At 38.7% G+C, this 13,684-nt stretch overlaps 1 protein-coding gene across 8 annotated transcripts in view; it reads right to left on the reverse strand.

Moving 5' to 3' along the window:
• The window catches only part of HIPK3 (homeodomain interacting protein kinase 3), a 108,094-nt gene that overhangs the window by 48,756 nt on the left and 45,654 nt on the right, over positions 1-13,684 (reverse strand). For 7 of the 8 annotated variants that reach the window (XM_044425832.1, XM_044425828.1, XM_044425830.1 and 4 more), the window contains one exon: positions 978-2,079. The exons of the other annotated variant lie outside the window; for it this stretch is intronic. In XM_044425832.1, the coding sequence (XP_044281767.1) occupies positions 978-2,077 (1,100 nt within the window). In that variant the 5' untranslated portion in view covers positions 2,078-2,079. The remainder of the gene's footprint in view (positions 1-977; positions 2,080-13,684) is intronic. 8 annotated transcript variants of the gene reach the window in all.

A 13,684-nucleotide genomic window follows, 5' to 3' on the forward strand; every position in this document is an offset into this window, starting at 1 on the left:
GCTCTATTGTTCCTAACTAGGTAGTCCTAGTTCTAGAACTAGTGGTGAAGAACTGTAAAGTATCTTTGTTTTTTGCCCTTTCTCTAGTGGAGGCTACTGCTAAGCATTATGAAATACGGCTGCTCCTGAACACAACTTAATTATTATACCTGATAGTTAATTAAACTAATCTTACATTTATAGAGGAAGTGGACATCGAGAACAGAAAGAAAACATAGAGGTATAGAGATGCTGAAGTGGGAAGAATGTTAGAAGGCTGGAGGTAAGGGGACAAGAAGTAAGGATTTGTGTGAAGGCTTTTTGTGGGGGTCTGGCTTTAATATTTTTTGGGCAAATAGCCTTGCTTTTAAACTCACCTTATTGGGAAACATATTGTACCTTGCTTTTTTGTGATGGGCGAGCGGGTGGTCAGCCCAATTCCAGTGATTCTGAGTAAGGGGAGATATGACCCTAGGAGCAGGACAGGCCAGCATAGGAGAAGAGAGGTTTTTGTAATGGTTTACTATATTTATTTTATGCTGCTACTGCCATGTTAGAATTTTAGTTTCCAGATAATTTAATTTATTATTGCTTTATAATTTGGTTATTTATATGGTTTTATTATTAAACAAATGTTTAATAATAATTTTATTATTATTAAAATTATTAAACAAATAATTTTATTGTACTATTTTATTGATTTTCTTTGTATTGCTTCATATTGAATTGTTTTAATTGCTGTACCGTAAGCCACCCAGAGTGCCTCACGGCTATAGGTGTGGCATATAAAAGTAGTGAAATGAATAATAATACATGCATGCAGAACCAAAAGAACTCCTTAATGCTCTGCTTCATATGGCAAATTCTCTAGGAGTTTTTAATGCATTCCCTAGCATGACTTACCTGAATTGAACTGCTTAGCATCTCGTAGACTCAAATCAGTTTAAGCTTCAAAAGTAGCAATCATGAGCTAGAAATAAATACAGAAAGATGCATACCTGTAGTATCGAGACTGCAGATACGTTGAACAGACGGTTTTTGATACATGGCTAGCAGATCCAAAGTCGATTACCTTAACTCTGTAAGGTTGCCGGACAGGATCCACCAACATAATATTTTCTGGTTTGAGGTCAGCGTGTATTAAACCAAGACTTTTTAGTTTTTTCAGTGCAGTGGCCACTTGTTGCAGAATAGGCCGTATTACTTTTAGTTGAAGAGGACTAAATTTGTTTTGTTTCAGAAAGTCATATAAATTCTGTTCCAACATCTCAAAAACTAAGCAAGTGTGGTTGCGATGCTGAAAGCACTCATAAGCTTTCACAAAATTAAATTCATCAGCATTCTCTGTACTGAGTCTTGCTAATATGCTCACTTCTATTTGTCCTTGACGTGCGTAAGACGGATGGTTCTTCAGAATTTTGATTGCCACAATCTCATTTGTCCCTCTTTTCCAGCACTTTACTACTTGTCCAAAAGTCCCTCGCCCAAGGAAATCGAGAACCTCATAAGTATTTTTCACAGAACATAACACCTCATGATGCACTAACTGATAATCTCCATCACCATTGGTACCAGTTGGTTTTGAAGTTGCAGTAGTTGTCACAACTGTCACTGGGTTTCCCAAGTTTGTTTGCAACATTGCAGGCAATATAGGCAGTTCATCCACAATCTGCATTGCGCCACTTTGATTCTCCAACTCTTCACTCTTACGCTTCAGTCCACATCGCTGGGGGCGGTCCAAGACGTTTAACTCACCTTCTTGTGTTTCAGGCCAAGGTGCTTCCACTTGAGGTTGTTGTGCCTGCACCGCTAATATTTTTGTAGCACCTGCAATATTTTTTAAAGCAACAGCACTGGTCTGCAACAAAAAAGTCTCTCTTTGAGGTCTGTCAAATAGGTTTGTAGCCTGCAAGAAAGTACCAACCCTGCTGGGAGGTTGAACGATTCCAAAATTTTTACCATTCACATAGATCTGTGGGTAGGATCTTTCACGGTACACACAACTACTTGGCTCCACTTTGAGTTTCTTCACACTACAAAAGGCACTTGACTGAGTTTGATAAACATATGGTGGATATACCAAGACTTGTGAGGCCATACCTAAATGGAAGAAAAAAAGGAAGATAAATAGTTCGTCATTTTTAACATGATAATATTATTCACTGAGCCAAAGAAAAAAATTACCTTCAAAACTTTGTCATATTTATTGGAGTCTTTGTTCATCTCTCACAAACAAAAACAAACTCTTTTGTACATTAGAGCTTATACAATGAAGTTGCTGTATATTTTATACTGTCAGTATATCAGCACTATATACTACTAGTTTTTACCAGTTTTATAGAACAAGTGTTTTTACAGGCATATTAAGCTGTACAATCCTTTTTATCACCATCTAACTACTTGCCCAAGATACAAAAATAACTATACTACAGTGATGTTGGACAACATCTACCATTAACTGCTTTGTAGTAACTTATTTACTTGTAAACCAATATCACAAATATAAGATTAAAAATGTCCATACCAACACCATTGATCATTACTGGTAAATATGAGTTAGAGAAAAGACACCAGGTGTTATTCCAGTGAGTACAAAACAGATCTATCAAGAGGTGATTAGGAGGATGCATTTGCAGCATGGTGCACCAAATTGTCTCTGGGCTTCCTCCCTGAACCAGCTTATAAGAACAGAAATCTTTGGTCTAAAAAGAGCTTTTATTCGAGCTGTTATTCTCAAAATAAAGCTTAACATAGTATAGTTTGGAACCTGATTAGCATACTCCGTAGTATGAAGTTACAAAGTTATCTTGAACCCAATTTCTGACTGGAGATTAAACAGCTTTTTAAATATATTTTATAAACCAAAGAATGTTATTGGTTTCAATATAAATAAGGGCAGCCCACAGCAACTTAGTTATATCTGGGAAGATATTTTATTTATTTGCTTGCTTATTTATTTAAAGTTTTTATATGCCGTCCAATACCAGTCTCTGGATGGCTTACAAAAAACAACAACATACCAACAAGGTAACGATACACAGACATCTAACATAATGCATTATGCATTCCCAAGCCATTGTCTTATTTCTATTTGTATTTAGCCTTTCTAATTTGCACACTGATGGGAACACACAAAAGTAACTGTGTGTTGTAGTGCGTAAACAGAATATTTTAAGAGCATCATCCTCCCTCCAAAAAAAAAAAAAAAAAAGACTAACAAAGACTAACAGTGCAATCCAACCTGGCTGCCCATAATCCTCCAAAATCTGAGAAATACTGGCATCCTATGGAGTGCAGGAGAAGTGTAAAGCCAAAGGTCTGCACTTTTCCTGCCATTCAAGAGATTTAGATGAATGATTTCAGCCATCTTAAGTGTCTGGTCCCAGAGTGCAAGGAGGAGAAACAGGCTGAGGCAGAACCAGGATGCTGCATATGCTTGTGGAGCCTCCCTCCTGGCTTCTATGCCCTCTGAAATGCCTACAGAAAAATGCCCACTGCCTCAGAGGTTGCTCTTCTAACCTCAGAGTCACAGCAAGAACAGTTCTTTCCACAAAAGCTGTAAGGGCAGCAAGAAGGCACTCCAACTTCTCGCTTCCAAGGTCAATGCTGAGCTTCTGAAACACCTGTGACCATTTGGACAGCATCACGCCCTAAGGGACAAAGTTTTTATTTCTACACAGTATAGGCAAGCAGGCATTTTTCCTACAGACACTTTACATAGCTAACAGCCTGTGTGTCTATCTGAGAAAGACCTGAATATATTTTAGTAAACATGCTATTCAATTATGTCATTCCTACAATAAAATGGAACTGGACAAGTTTTCAAGCAAAAAATCCCCTTCAATTTTACCAACCTGAATTTAACCAAAGCCAACCAAGTATAAATCACTCATTGCTATTTTCCATCAGTGCATACTGCTAAAAAAGTGTGTGCTTGTATTAAACACTACATTCAAGGAGTCAAGGAAAGGTTTGTGTTGCCTCATTTGTGCATACATGTACACATCTTTCCAAAGGATGTTTTTTAGCAAAGGCAGCTGGACGTGGGGGAAAGAAATCATGGCTCACTTTTTTCAAAATCACACCCATTCTTGGGCAGATCAAGACATAATGTAGCATCCACATAGGCCTAAAGTGCTGAGACTGTCAGTGGAGGGACTCTTAGAAATAAGACAGGAGGTTGTATTACATGGTTGAAGTTATGCAAGTCTAGGAGAAGATTAAACAGAAGATTAAACAGAAGACTGCCTGAATAGAAGAGTACCTGGATATTCTATGCACACCAGTTTGAGTTCGTGGAAGAATGGCAGTACAAGATGGTGTACTTTAAGAATAGCCACCACTTATTATGAGAGCATGATCTTTTGAAAGGATACCCTTTATTAAACAGGTAAAAGACTCCACTACAAAAAATAATGCACTGCAGTGAAATATGCCATTTACAAACATTTCCAGCTTTATAATTCTAGTTTCTCCTTTCAACTTGCCACTCCAGTTCAAACACATCTGTACAATAATGATGTTCATTTAACTTTCCAAATGAAATAACACTAAGAGAGCCCACAACTTGCAGGCATATGCAAACAAATTCAGCCAAAGCAAGAGTTTTGTCTGAATGATAACTACACAATCATTCTGCAACTGAGCGTAAGCTGGACCATATGGCCAGTCTGCTAATCTCTTGTGCATTGACAGATCGAAGGCCAGCTGCCAAAGCTGCTCTGCCCCGAATGGAATGAGCCTTGACATGACCTTCAAGCTCAAACTTAAAAGCAAGAAGGAAAAAGAAAAAAATAGAGGTACATAGGCAAATCAACATAAGCTCTCTAATTTATTTGAACAGTACTATCACACTGGTCTAAAACAAAATAATAGATGGAAAGGTCTAGAATATCTGTAGCTCTACAACACTATCAAGGAAAGATATTCTCAACTTATGCAAGACACTTTATGTGACTATTTGTATTAATTATTGCCCTTCCTGATATTTACCCATATCACAACTTCAGATGTGACAATTACTCATAGCTTCACATCTCTGACATACAAGCATCTCACATCTCAAGACATTTCTCTACCTAACCAAGGGTACCTATAGCTCTTGGGAGCAGCTTAACAAGCAGAGGAATGAAAAGATGGCTTTACCGCACCAAACACAGGCCCAGTGGCCAAGGAAAGATGATCAGATCCTAGCTGAATAAACCAGGATATCCTTATACTTCATGCACAGTTCCTTTGCCCCTACTTCACTCCACATTAAAAAGCAAGCTGGGATTCCACAGTTCACCTGTTTCCAATTTAGTCTTCTCCAGAGAAGTGATAGTTAACTGCAGCTTCCTGGATTGCTTGCGTACACAAAGGAAGCAGTGAAGCTGAAGTGCCTGCATGCAGCTGTGTAAAGCTCATGCATATAATAAATTAATAAACCAGGAGTTGATCTTCTAAACTGAGCCATGAAACTTAGTGCTATGTATGAATAGATAAACCATGTTTAAGGATCAGTAGCAAACAAGGCTGATGTGGTTTAAAGTACATTTATGCCTGAATGCAATCATAGTAGTTGGAGATACAAACCTGATCCTAAAGTAATGTCTTGCAAGCACAGGAATGATGTATTTTACAAGCTTACATGTTCTTTCTTCCCATATTACCCTCCCTTGTACTCTCTTGCGTACAGGCTCCCTCCAGCTCACTTTTTTCCCTCTAGAAAGTTTGCTTTGGCATTTTAACTGGCAAGTTATGGGTAGCACCTTATCTCCAAACCATGGTTCACAATACTAAGCCTGAAATAGTTTTGCAAACTATGGCTTAGAGCAGTGGTCCTCAAACTTTTCAGGCTGTCACCCTTTTTCCCCTTGGACAACAGCCCTCATGCATCTTTCTATGTATTATTATTATTATTATTATTATTATTATTATTATTATTACATTTCTATGTCGCCCCTTGCCGAAGCCTCGGGGCGGCTTACAACACAATAAAATACATTGAAATACAATAGAAACATAATAAATTACCATTAAATACAAAAATACAAAAAATACACTGAGTTACAAACATAATAATATAAAATTAAAATTATCAGTATAAAATAAGTAAATAAATAATATAGGAGGAGAAAAGAGAAGGAAGAAATTGCCCTGGCCAGATCATATGTTTTAACAATTAAAACGATGGTCTACTACTCTACTGCAAAATTAAAATGACCAATCCCTGCCTCCCTGGATCTTTCTACCGCCTTCAGGGAGGCAGCCACCCACTTTGGGAATTGCTGGCTTAGAGTCATCACCAACCTTAGCTTGCCACTTCAAGTTTGCAGGGGATGGGGTATGAGGCGAGACTGAGGGAACTGGGTCTCTTCAGCCTGGAGAAGAGGAAACTCAAAGGGGATATGTTGGTGACATGCAGGTATGTGAGGCGATGTCCCATGGAGATGGGTAGAGACCTATTCTCCCCTGCAGAGGAAGGCAGGACGCGCTCCAACAGAGCAAAGCTCAGGGAGCCAAGGTTCCATTTGGATGCCAGGAAGCACTTCCTGACAGTTAGGACCCTGAGGGTGTGGAATGGGCTTCCACGAGAGGTCGTTGAGGCCCCATCGGTGAGGGTGTTCAAAGACAGGCTAGACATGCACATGGTGGGCATGTCATGAGCGGAGCCAGCTGGTGCCGGGGGTCAGACTAGATGGCCCGGGAAGCTCCTTCTGACTGGCTCTGTTTCTATGTTTCTAAGTATCATTGCAAAACCCATTGTTAGAGAAAACCTGGAAATGTAGGCGAGAATGCAGAAGAAATTGAGAAAGGGAGCTAAGACAGGGAGAAAAGAATCATGAGAGCCTGCAGCACATTCAGAGATGACAAACCAAACCATGATTTCATTATGCTTCAAGGTTTTAACCAAGGTTTTACTGACAAACTATGGTTATCACTAATGAAGCAGTGTGTCTGGATTAGGCTATTGTGTGAGACTCTAACTCACTTTCATCGGTCCCACCAAGCCTCTAGTTAAACATATCACACCAAAAAACCCACTCAATGTTGTTTTCTAAATATATTTTTTCCTAAAGCTAGATAAATGTTGTCAGTGTCCTTCACAACAAATATATGCATTTATTTAAATTTTACTTCTATATATTTCATGGTCTGCCTTACTTCCATGGTGCCACAGCTTACCTGAGACTGTTTCCTTCACACCGACTAACCAGCTGCCATTAACTGTCACTAAGGCAACAAGCTGATGTCAGTGTGTTTGTCTGTTTTTCCCTGCATTTCTCCTCCCCTTCACAAATAGGCCAGCTTTTCTTGAATATGTTGCAAACCTTTTCCTTCCAAGCAAAGAAGCAACAGATAATTGTAAATTGAACATACAGTACATCTTTTCATAGTTTCTGGAACTGGCCACAACTAAGTCCTTTTCATAACTCTGGAAGTCCATAACTATTTAGTGCCTTGTTTTAGCAGGTAAGACTGTTTTCTTAGAGACAGAGCCAAGACAACCATCTGCCTGTAATTCATAGCTAATATGATGTGTAAGTTGGGGGAAAAAAATACAAGAATCATGTTCAGAGCTCCAATTTCAAAACAGCAAAGCCTTGGTACTTAGCATAGAATGATAACAGTAACAATGAGTTTTAAAAAATAATTCATCTGTCACAAAATCTACAGTGGATTATAATTTATTTTGACAAATCTCTAAAGAACACATTAATGTTTGAAGACAAAGAGTTCATAATATTCACATATGCACTATTCAATTTTGAATTATGCCAGCTCCAATATCAGACACATGTCCATCCTCCATCCCGCACACACAGAATAAGAATGCAGATTACCATGCACCATTTCAGATGACAGACTCTGAAGTGACAAAAGCAGAGGCAAGCTGGGATATGGATTGAGCTAACTTTTTCACAGACTTTAGGCACCCCTACTGGAATCATAGTTGTTCCTACTCAAGGACCTCATTTACATGATACATTGCAGCTCACCATAGGTTATTTAACCCATGATAGATCACAGCACCTATGGGTGTCAATTTGTATATGCAAATCCAATGAGAGATTATGGCAATATCTGAACTTGGATAAATTTACCATGGGTTAGCATTATATTTGAACTAGGCCCTGTTTCCAGCCAAGAAGTCATTACCAGGGGATGAAAGCTACAGCCTTCTTCTTTTTGTTCTCCATCAATTAATATTTAGAAATATGCTGCCTCTAAACAAGGCGATTCTATTTAGCTATCATAGCTAAGATGCCTAACCTCCATAAATTTGTCTAATCCTTGTCCATCACAGCTAATTCCACACATTTACATTGTTTGATATACTTTCTTTTACCCATTCTGAATCCACTGATTGACATGGCTGTTCTTTTCCCCCACCTTCCAAGGCAATCAAGACAAAGGCTTGAGAGCCAGTGTGGTGTAGTGGTTAAGAGTTCAGGACTAGAATGCAGGCAGAATGAGTTTTAGTCCCTGCTCAACCATGGAGCAAACTGGATGACTTTGAGCCAGAAACAGACTCTCAACAACAAAGCTGTTGTGGGGATTAGATTTTGAGCAGGAGGAGAATGATGTAAACTGCTCTGAGGTCTTTAAAAGAAAAAATATTTATAAATCAAATAAATAAATGGAAGTTTGCTAACTAAAAAGGTTTGAGCTGGCTTTGTAGTACCAAAAAAGAGAAGTCAATTACAAAAAAAAAAAAAATAGAATACTGGCCATTTGGAAGACACAGCTTAATGATTAGAAGCTGAATATCCTTCCTCCATTCCAAGACTCATAAGAGGAAACCACACCTGCAATGTGGATCTTCCCTGTTTCAGAGCCAATTGCTTGGATACTTCTCAACTAGTCTTCACTCAGATTAATCAAAGTCAGTTAGTCCTCCTCCCCATTAGTATGTTCACTGATCTTTCCTACAGAACTTGAAGCTGTCTGATCTTAGTGACTATTTGGCTTATCTAACCACCTTGGAATTTCAGCTGAGGAGTCTTGGCCTCGTTTCTTTATCAGAATCTGATTCCACATTCTTTAAAGGCTCTTTTACAGGAAGAGTAAGCCCAATCCTCACATGAATTATTTTCACTGTATGATCCTGAGTTACAGCATTATGAAGTTACAGCATTATGTTCTCTCCACATTCTACTCACCCTGCATCATTTCTAAGCCTCCAACCAGGCTTCCTGTAGATACAGTTTTTCAGAACTGAAGAGACCTTATATTTTTACCCTTCCAGGCTTAGAGACCCCTTAATCATAGGATGGCCTCATAACATAGTTTTACCAGCTCTAAAATTCAAAACCTTCAATTTTATCAAAAAATAAGTTTCTGAATGATTAAATATTGATGTACTAATATTGTCAATACTTCAAGAAGTAGCAAAAAGATAAATCATGCTATTTCAAAGAGTCATCTATCCCAAAGGGCATTTAGCAAAACCGCAATAATTACATTCATATTATAACACTGATTAAACCATGTGATATTAAGATGACTTTAATCATCATTAAGTGGAATAACTATTTCCTTTCACTGAAAGGCAACACGAAGGTATGTAATAGGAAATACAACATTGTTCAAAATCAAAGCTCAGGACAGAAAAAGAGCAGATTTGAAAAGTCTTTAAATTATCTGTAGGCACATCTAGAAAACTTGTTTTAGTAAAGGTTACTACTTTATAAACTGTGTCCAAGGCCCCACAGTTATACTAATGATAATAATAAGCCAGTACAACAAGTCTCACCAATTAGTAGAGGATACTCAAAGTATCTCCTGCAAAGTGTCATGTATAACACTGTCTTGTGAATTTAAAGGAATTGGTTCATTTTAAAATACACAAAACAAGCAGCAGACAGACACGAGCTCAAACTACACGTGATGACAGGAGACTCATGAATTTAAGTTCAAATTGGTCACTTTCAAAACATGATGAAGGGAAGGGGGAATGTCCAATTTTTAGAGCAAAAGGGGCATGCAAGGAAATTAACAGAGTTCCCCTCCTGCAAATTTCCTCCTTCACAGGAAAGTTCCTGTACTCAGTAAGCTTGAAAGAAATGCACTTGGGATGAAGACATTACAGGGAAGTACACTGCACTTCAAGATTCACCACCCCACCCTGGACCCTTGCAGCATTTTTGCTTTAAACAACTTGGACCATTGCTCCACATGAAGTTTGAACTTCAGGTCCACTATATGCAGGATTTCTTCTTAGTGAATTTATATGGTACCCTATAAAATAGCACAGAGATTGATTAACTTGAAATCTCCAATACTGTTAACAAAAATAAGCTGCTTTAGTTCTGGAGCCCAAAATTGATTTTTAAATTACTTATTTAATAAATGTATATACTGCTTATGGTACCTTTTAAAAATCCTGAAGTAAAAATCCTTAAGAAATGTTCTAATAAATAAATAAATTTTATTTATTTATTTTCCAATTTATATCCTGCCTTTTTCCTACAAAGGGCTCAAGGCAGCTTACATCTCCTCCTCCATCTTATCCCCACAACAACAACCCTGTGAGGTAGGTTGGGCTGAGGGTCTGTGACTGGCCCAAAGTCACCCAGTTGGCTCCATGGCCGAGTGGGGACTTGAACCCGGGTCGCCTGAGTCCCAGTCCCATGCTCTTAACCACCACACCACAAAAGGCATGTATGTAGGCATGTATACTATAAGTATACTATAAGTACACCATATGATCAACATAAAAATTGCACTAGGAGCTTGAGAATACACTATGATACTAAATCAGTAAGCAGCAGATACTGGCACTGTCCACACAAATACACTATTCTGAGCCCAGCCTACAGTAATCAGGATCTGTAAATCTTCATACATACAAGTAATGTCACATGGAAGAAGTAAAATGGCAGCAAACTTCTAACTCATCAGATAGTAGTATGAAGACAGAAAGCATCTTCAAAACTACAGGTTAATGAATGCTGTCTGAGGGATCCTACAACCCCCAGGCTTGTCCTACTCTGCAGTCCACCCCTGCTAACCCCTGCCCCTAACAGAGCAGGGATCGGACAGGATGGAAATCAGATGGTTTTTCAGACAAACAAGTGAATGTCTCTGCAAAATTTCATAAATGATTCAATATCCTTTCTACTGTACAATTATCGTATCTATCAACTTCTGTTGTCTGTTTCTTGCATTTGGCCCTAATAAGTCACTATCCCTACTTTGTATCTAGGTGACAGCTTAAGATGCTGCTGATAGCGACACATATCTACATCTGACAGTCTTCAAAATTCAGTTATCTTTTATGGGTTTCTAGAATTGAAATATCTTAGTAGGCAACTGATCAATCTTTAAAGCAAAATGAAAATGGCTGTCACTGCAAAATACATTGCCCCATTCAGAGATGATGAAGGATTATAATGAAATTATAATGGAATCTTTGGACCTTACCACTAACAGTCATTCTCTCCTTCACTGCCATAATCAAGAGGAAACTATTCTCAGAAACTATGGTATCCACCATTTTCCCCAGAATGCCCTGAGCATATCCATATATCCAGGTTATTCTAGAGAAAAATGGTGGCTGCCACCATAATGTGATTTCATAAAAGTAACACCATTGTTGCTTACTACCTTCACAGATTTCTGAAAGGATACCCTTACAAAAGTGCCCCAATAATTTCAGGAGAGCCCAAATCCTCAATCCTATTTTGAGTCAAATGTTTTCCTTTTGGAACCTTCAGTTCAGTATTGGCCCAAGTGCAGGAGCAAAATCCAGTAACACACAAGCAGAACACTCCTCCACCACCAGTGCCCCTCCAGAAACAGGTTTAGGGGACACCCAGGAGGCTGTTCAAAATATGCCTTCCCCGTTCTGTTGTTGGAAGCAGTTTCATCTCCATAAAAACCTAACTTTGACTCTACAAACCACCATGTAGCACTTGGCAACTGGAGAGCTAGTTCTAAACTACTTACTATTTATGGGAACATTTTTTGGCCAGGAAAAGGCAACCACTTTTGGTTCAGGACCCAGGTTACACCCCAGCCTTCAGACCAAGCTGGTGGGCACAATGATGTCAGGAGGGTGGGGACCCACTAGTAATTTTGAGTGCACTACTTCCCTTCACACCCACACTTTTGCTATAACCACCTAACTAGCTGCTGAATGTGCTTTAGCTACATTTATTATAATAAAGATAACCATATCTGCTGCAAATTTAAATGTAAGGAGTGGAGATAGGAGTTGCTGGGCTTTGTTTTAGGAAATGGTTCCCTTTCCTGCTTTAGAAACCATAAGTCAAGCTAAAGTTCATGGGGCACTTTGCCCTTTCATAAAATGACTGCTATGGTGGGAACAGCTGGTCACAAAATACTCATCTCTCTGGAGCCCAACTGGTGAGGCTGAAAGAAAAATAACTTGCCCAAGAACATAAAAGTGCTCAAACCCAAATAAATATGGCACTGGAAGTAAATGAAGGTAGGCAACATGCCAACCTTCCAGTTAAATGTAAATAAATGTTTTCACTTAAAAAGAAATAAACCTATCAGGAGGATTTTTTTCTGCTCCGGGGAGTGGTAAGCTGGTACTCATGAGCACTGCATTGGAAAACCCAGGGTACTGCAAAGTACGCAAGTGCACAAGTAAAACATAGCCTTCATCACTGCACAATTGAAAGGGAGGAGGATCAAGCAGTGACCACTGGTATGAGAACAGACGGAATAGAATAATACCCCTTTCTTTATTTGTGAAATGCTTGAAGATGGGTCTCTTGCTTGAACACCATAAAATCACCAAGTGTCACACAGTTCAGTTACCTATTTTGCCTGAATTAGGGAAGAAATGGAAGTGGCTAAAACAAGTAGTGTTTCTGCAATTCAACATAGAATGCTGACTGAGAGCAGATCAGTGATTTCAGTACATGATCTGACAAAGCTACTTCCTATCCCAATATTCTAAGATTCAGTACATTTGCATTTCATTAACTATAGTGAATTATTATGGTGATTGAAAGCAAAGATTAAGTGTTTGTAAATGCCAGCCACAAGGTGTGGGGAGAAGAGCAGGAAGAGATACAGCCCAGAGAACTACAAGCAAGACCACAGTACAGCAACTATAGATCCACCCATGTTGGAAGTGTAGCCATGGCAACTTTCAGCAAAAATCCCACCTACATTGGCAAAGATGCAAATTGGGTTGCTATGTTGCAGTTGCCAGAGTCATCTTTCCTCTCCCTTCCCTCTCAAGGCCAAACTAGATATTACATGGGAAGTGAGTGTGTCCAAGTAAGAATTAAAAAACAAAGAAAAACAGCCACAGGAGATTAAGATCCAGAGCAAGGGATTAATGGAGCCAAAAAGTTATTCAAACCTTTCCCCACAGCTGTTTTTCTGCTCATGATGTTTTTAGATTTTCTACCAATAGGTGAAAAGATTAAAGATCTACGGTTTGTGATGACCAACTATAATTCTCAGTGTAAAACAGCTGGAAAGGAAAGGGTTAATCAGTTCCTCTGTCCTACCAATTCTTGACTCAATAGCAATTTTCTCTGTGTTTTATTATAGCTTTCCATTTACACATGCCATTTTGGCTTTTGCAAAACACCCATCCCCTCCAGGGGCAAATATGAAAAGAAAGGAATTTAATTCCCATCAAAACCCACTCTTACACGGGATCTTCATTCAATGCAATGCAAACTGAATATAGTCTGAAGATTTCTCATTTCATCTTCATCAAACCCACTGACTT

The sequence above is a fragment of the Varanus komodoensis genome, unplaced genomic scaffold, assembly GCF_004798865.1.
Source record: "Varanus komodoensis strain SLA01 unplaced genomic scaffold, ASM479886v1 scaffold16, whole genome shotgun sequence".
Classification (NCBI taxonomy): Eukaryota; Metazoa; Chordata; class Lepidosauria; order Squamata; family Varanidae; genus Varanus; species Varanus komodoensis.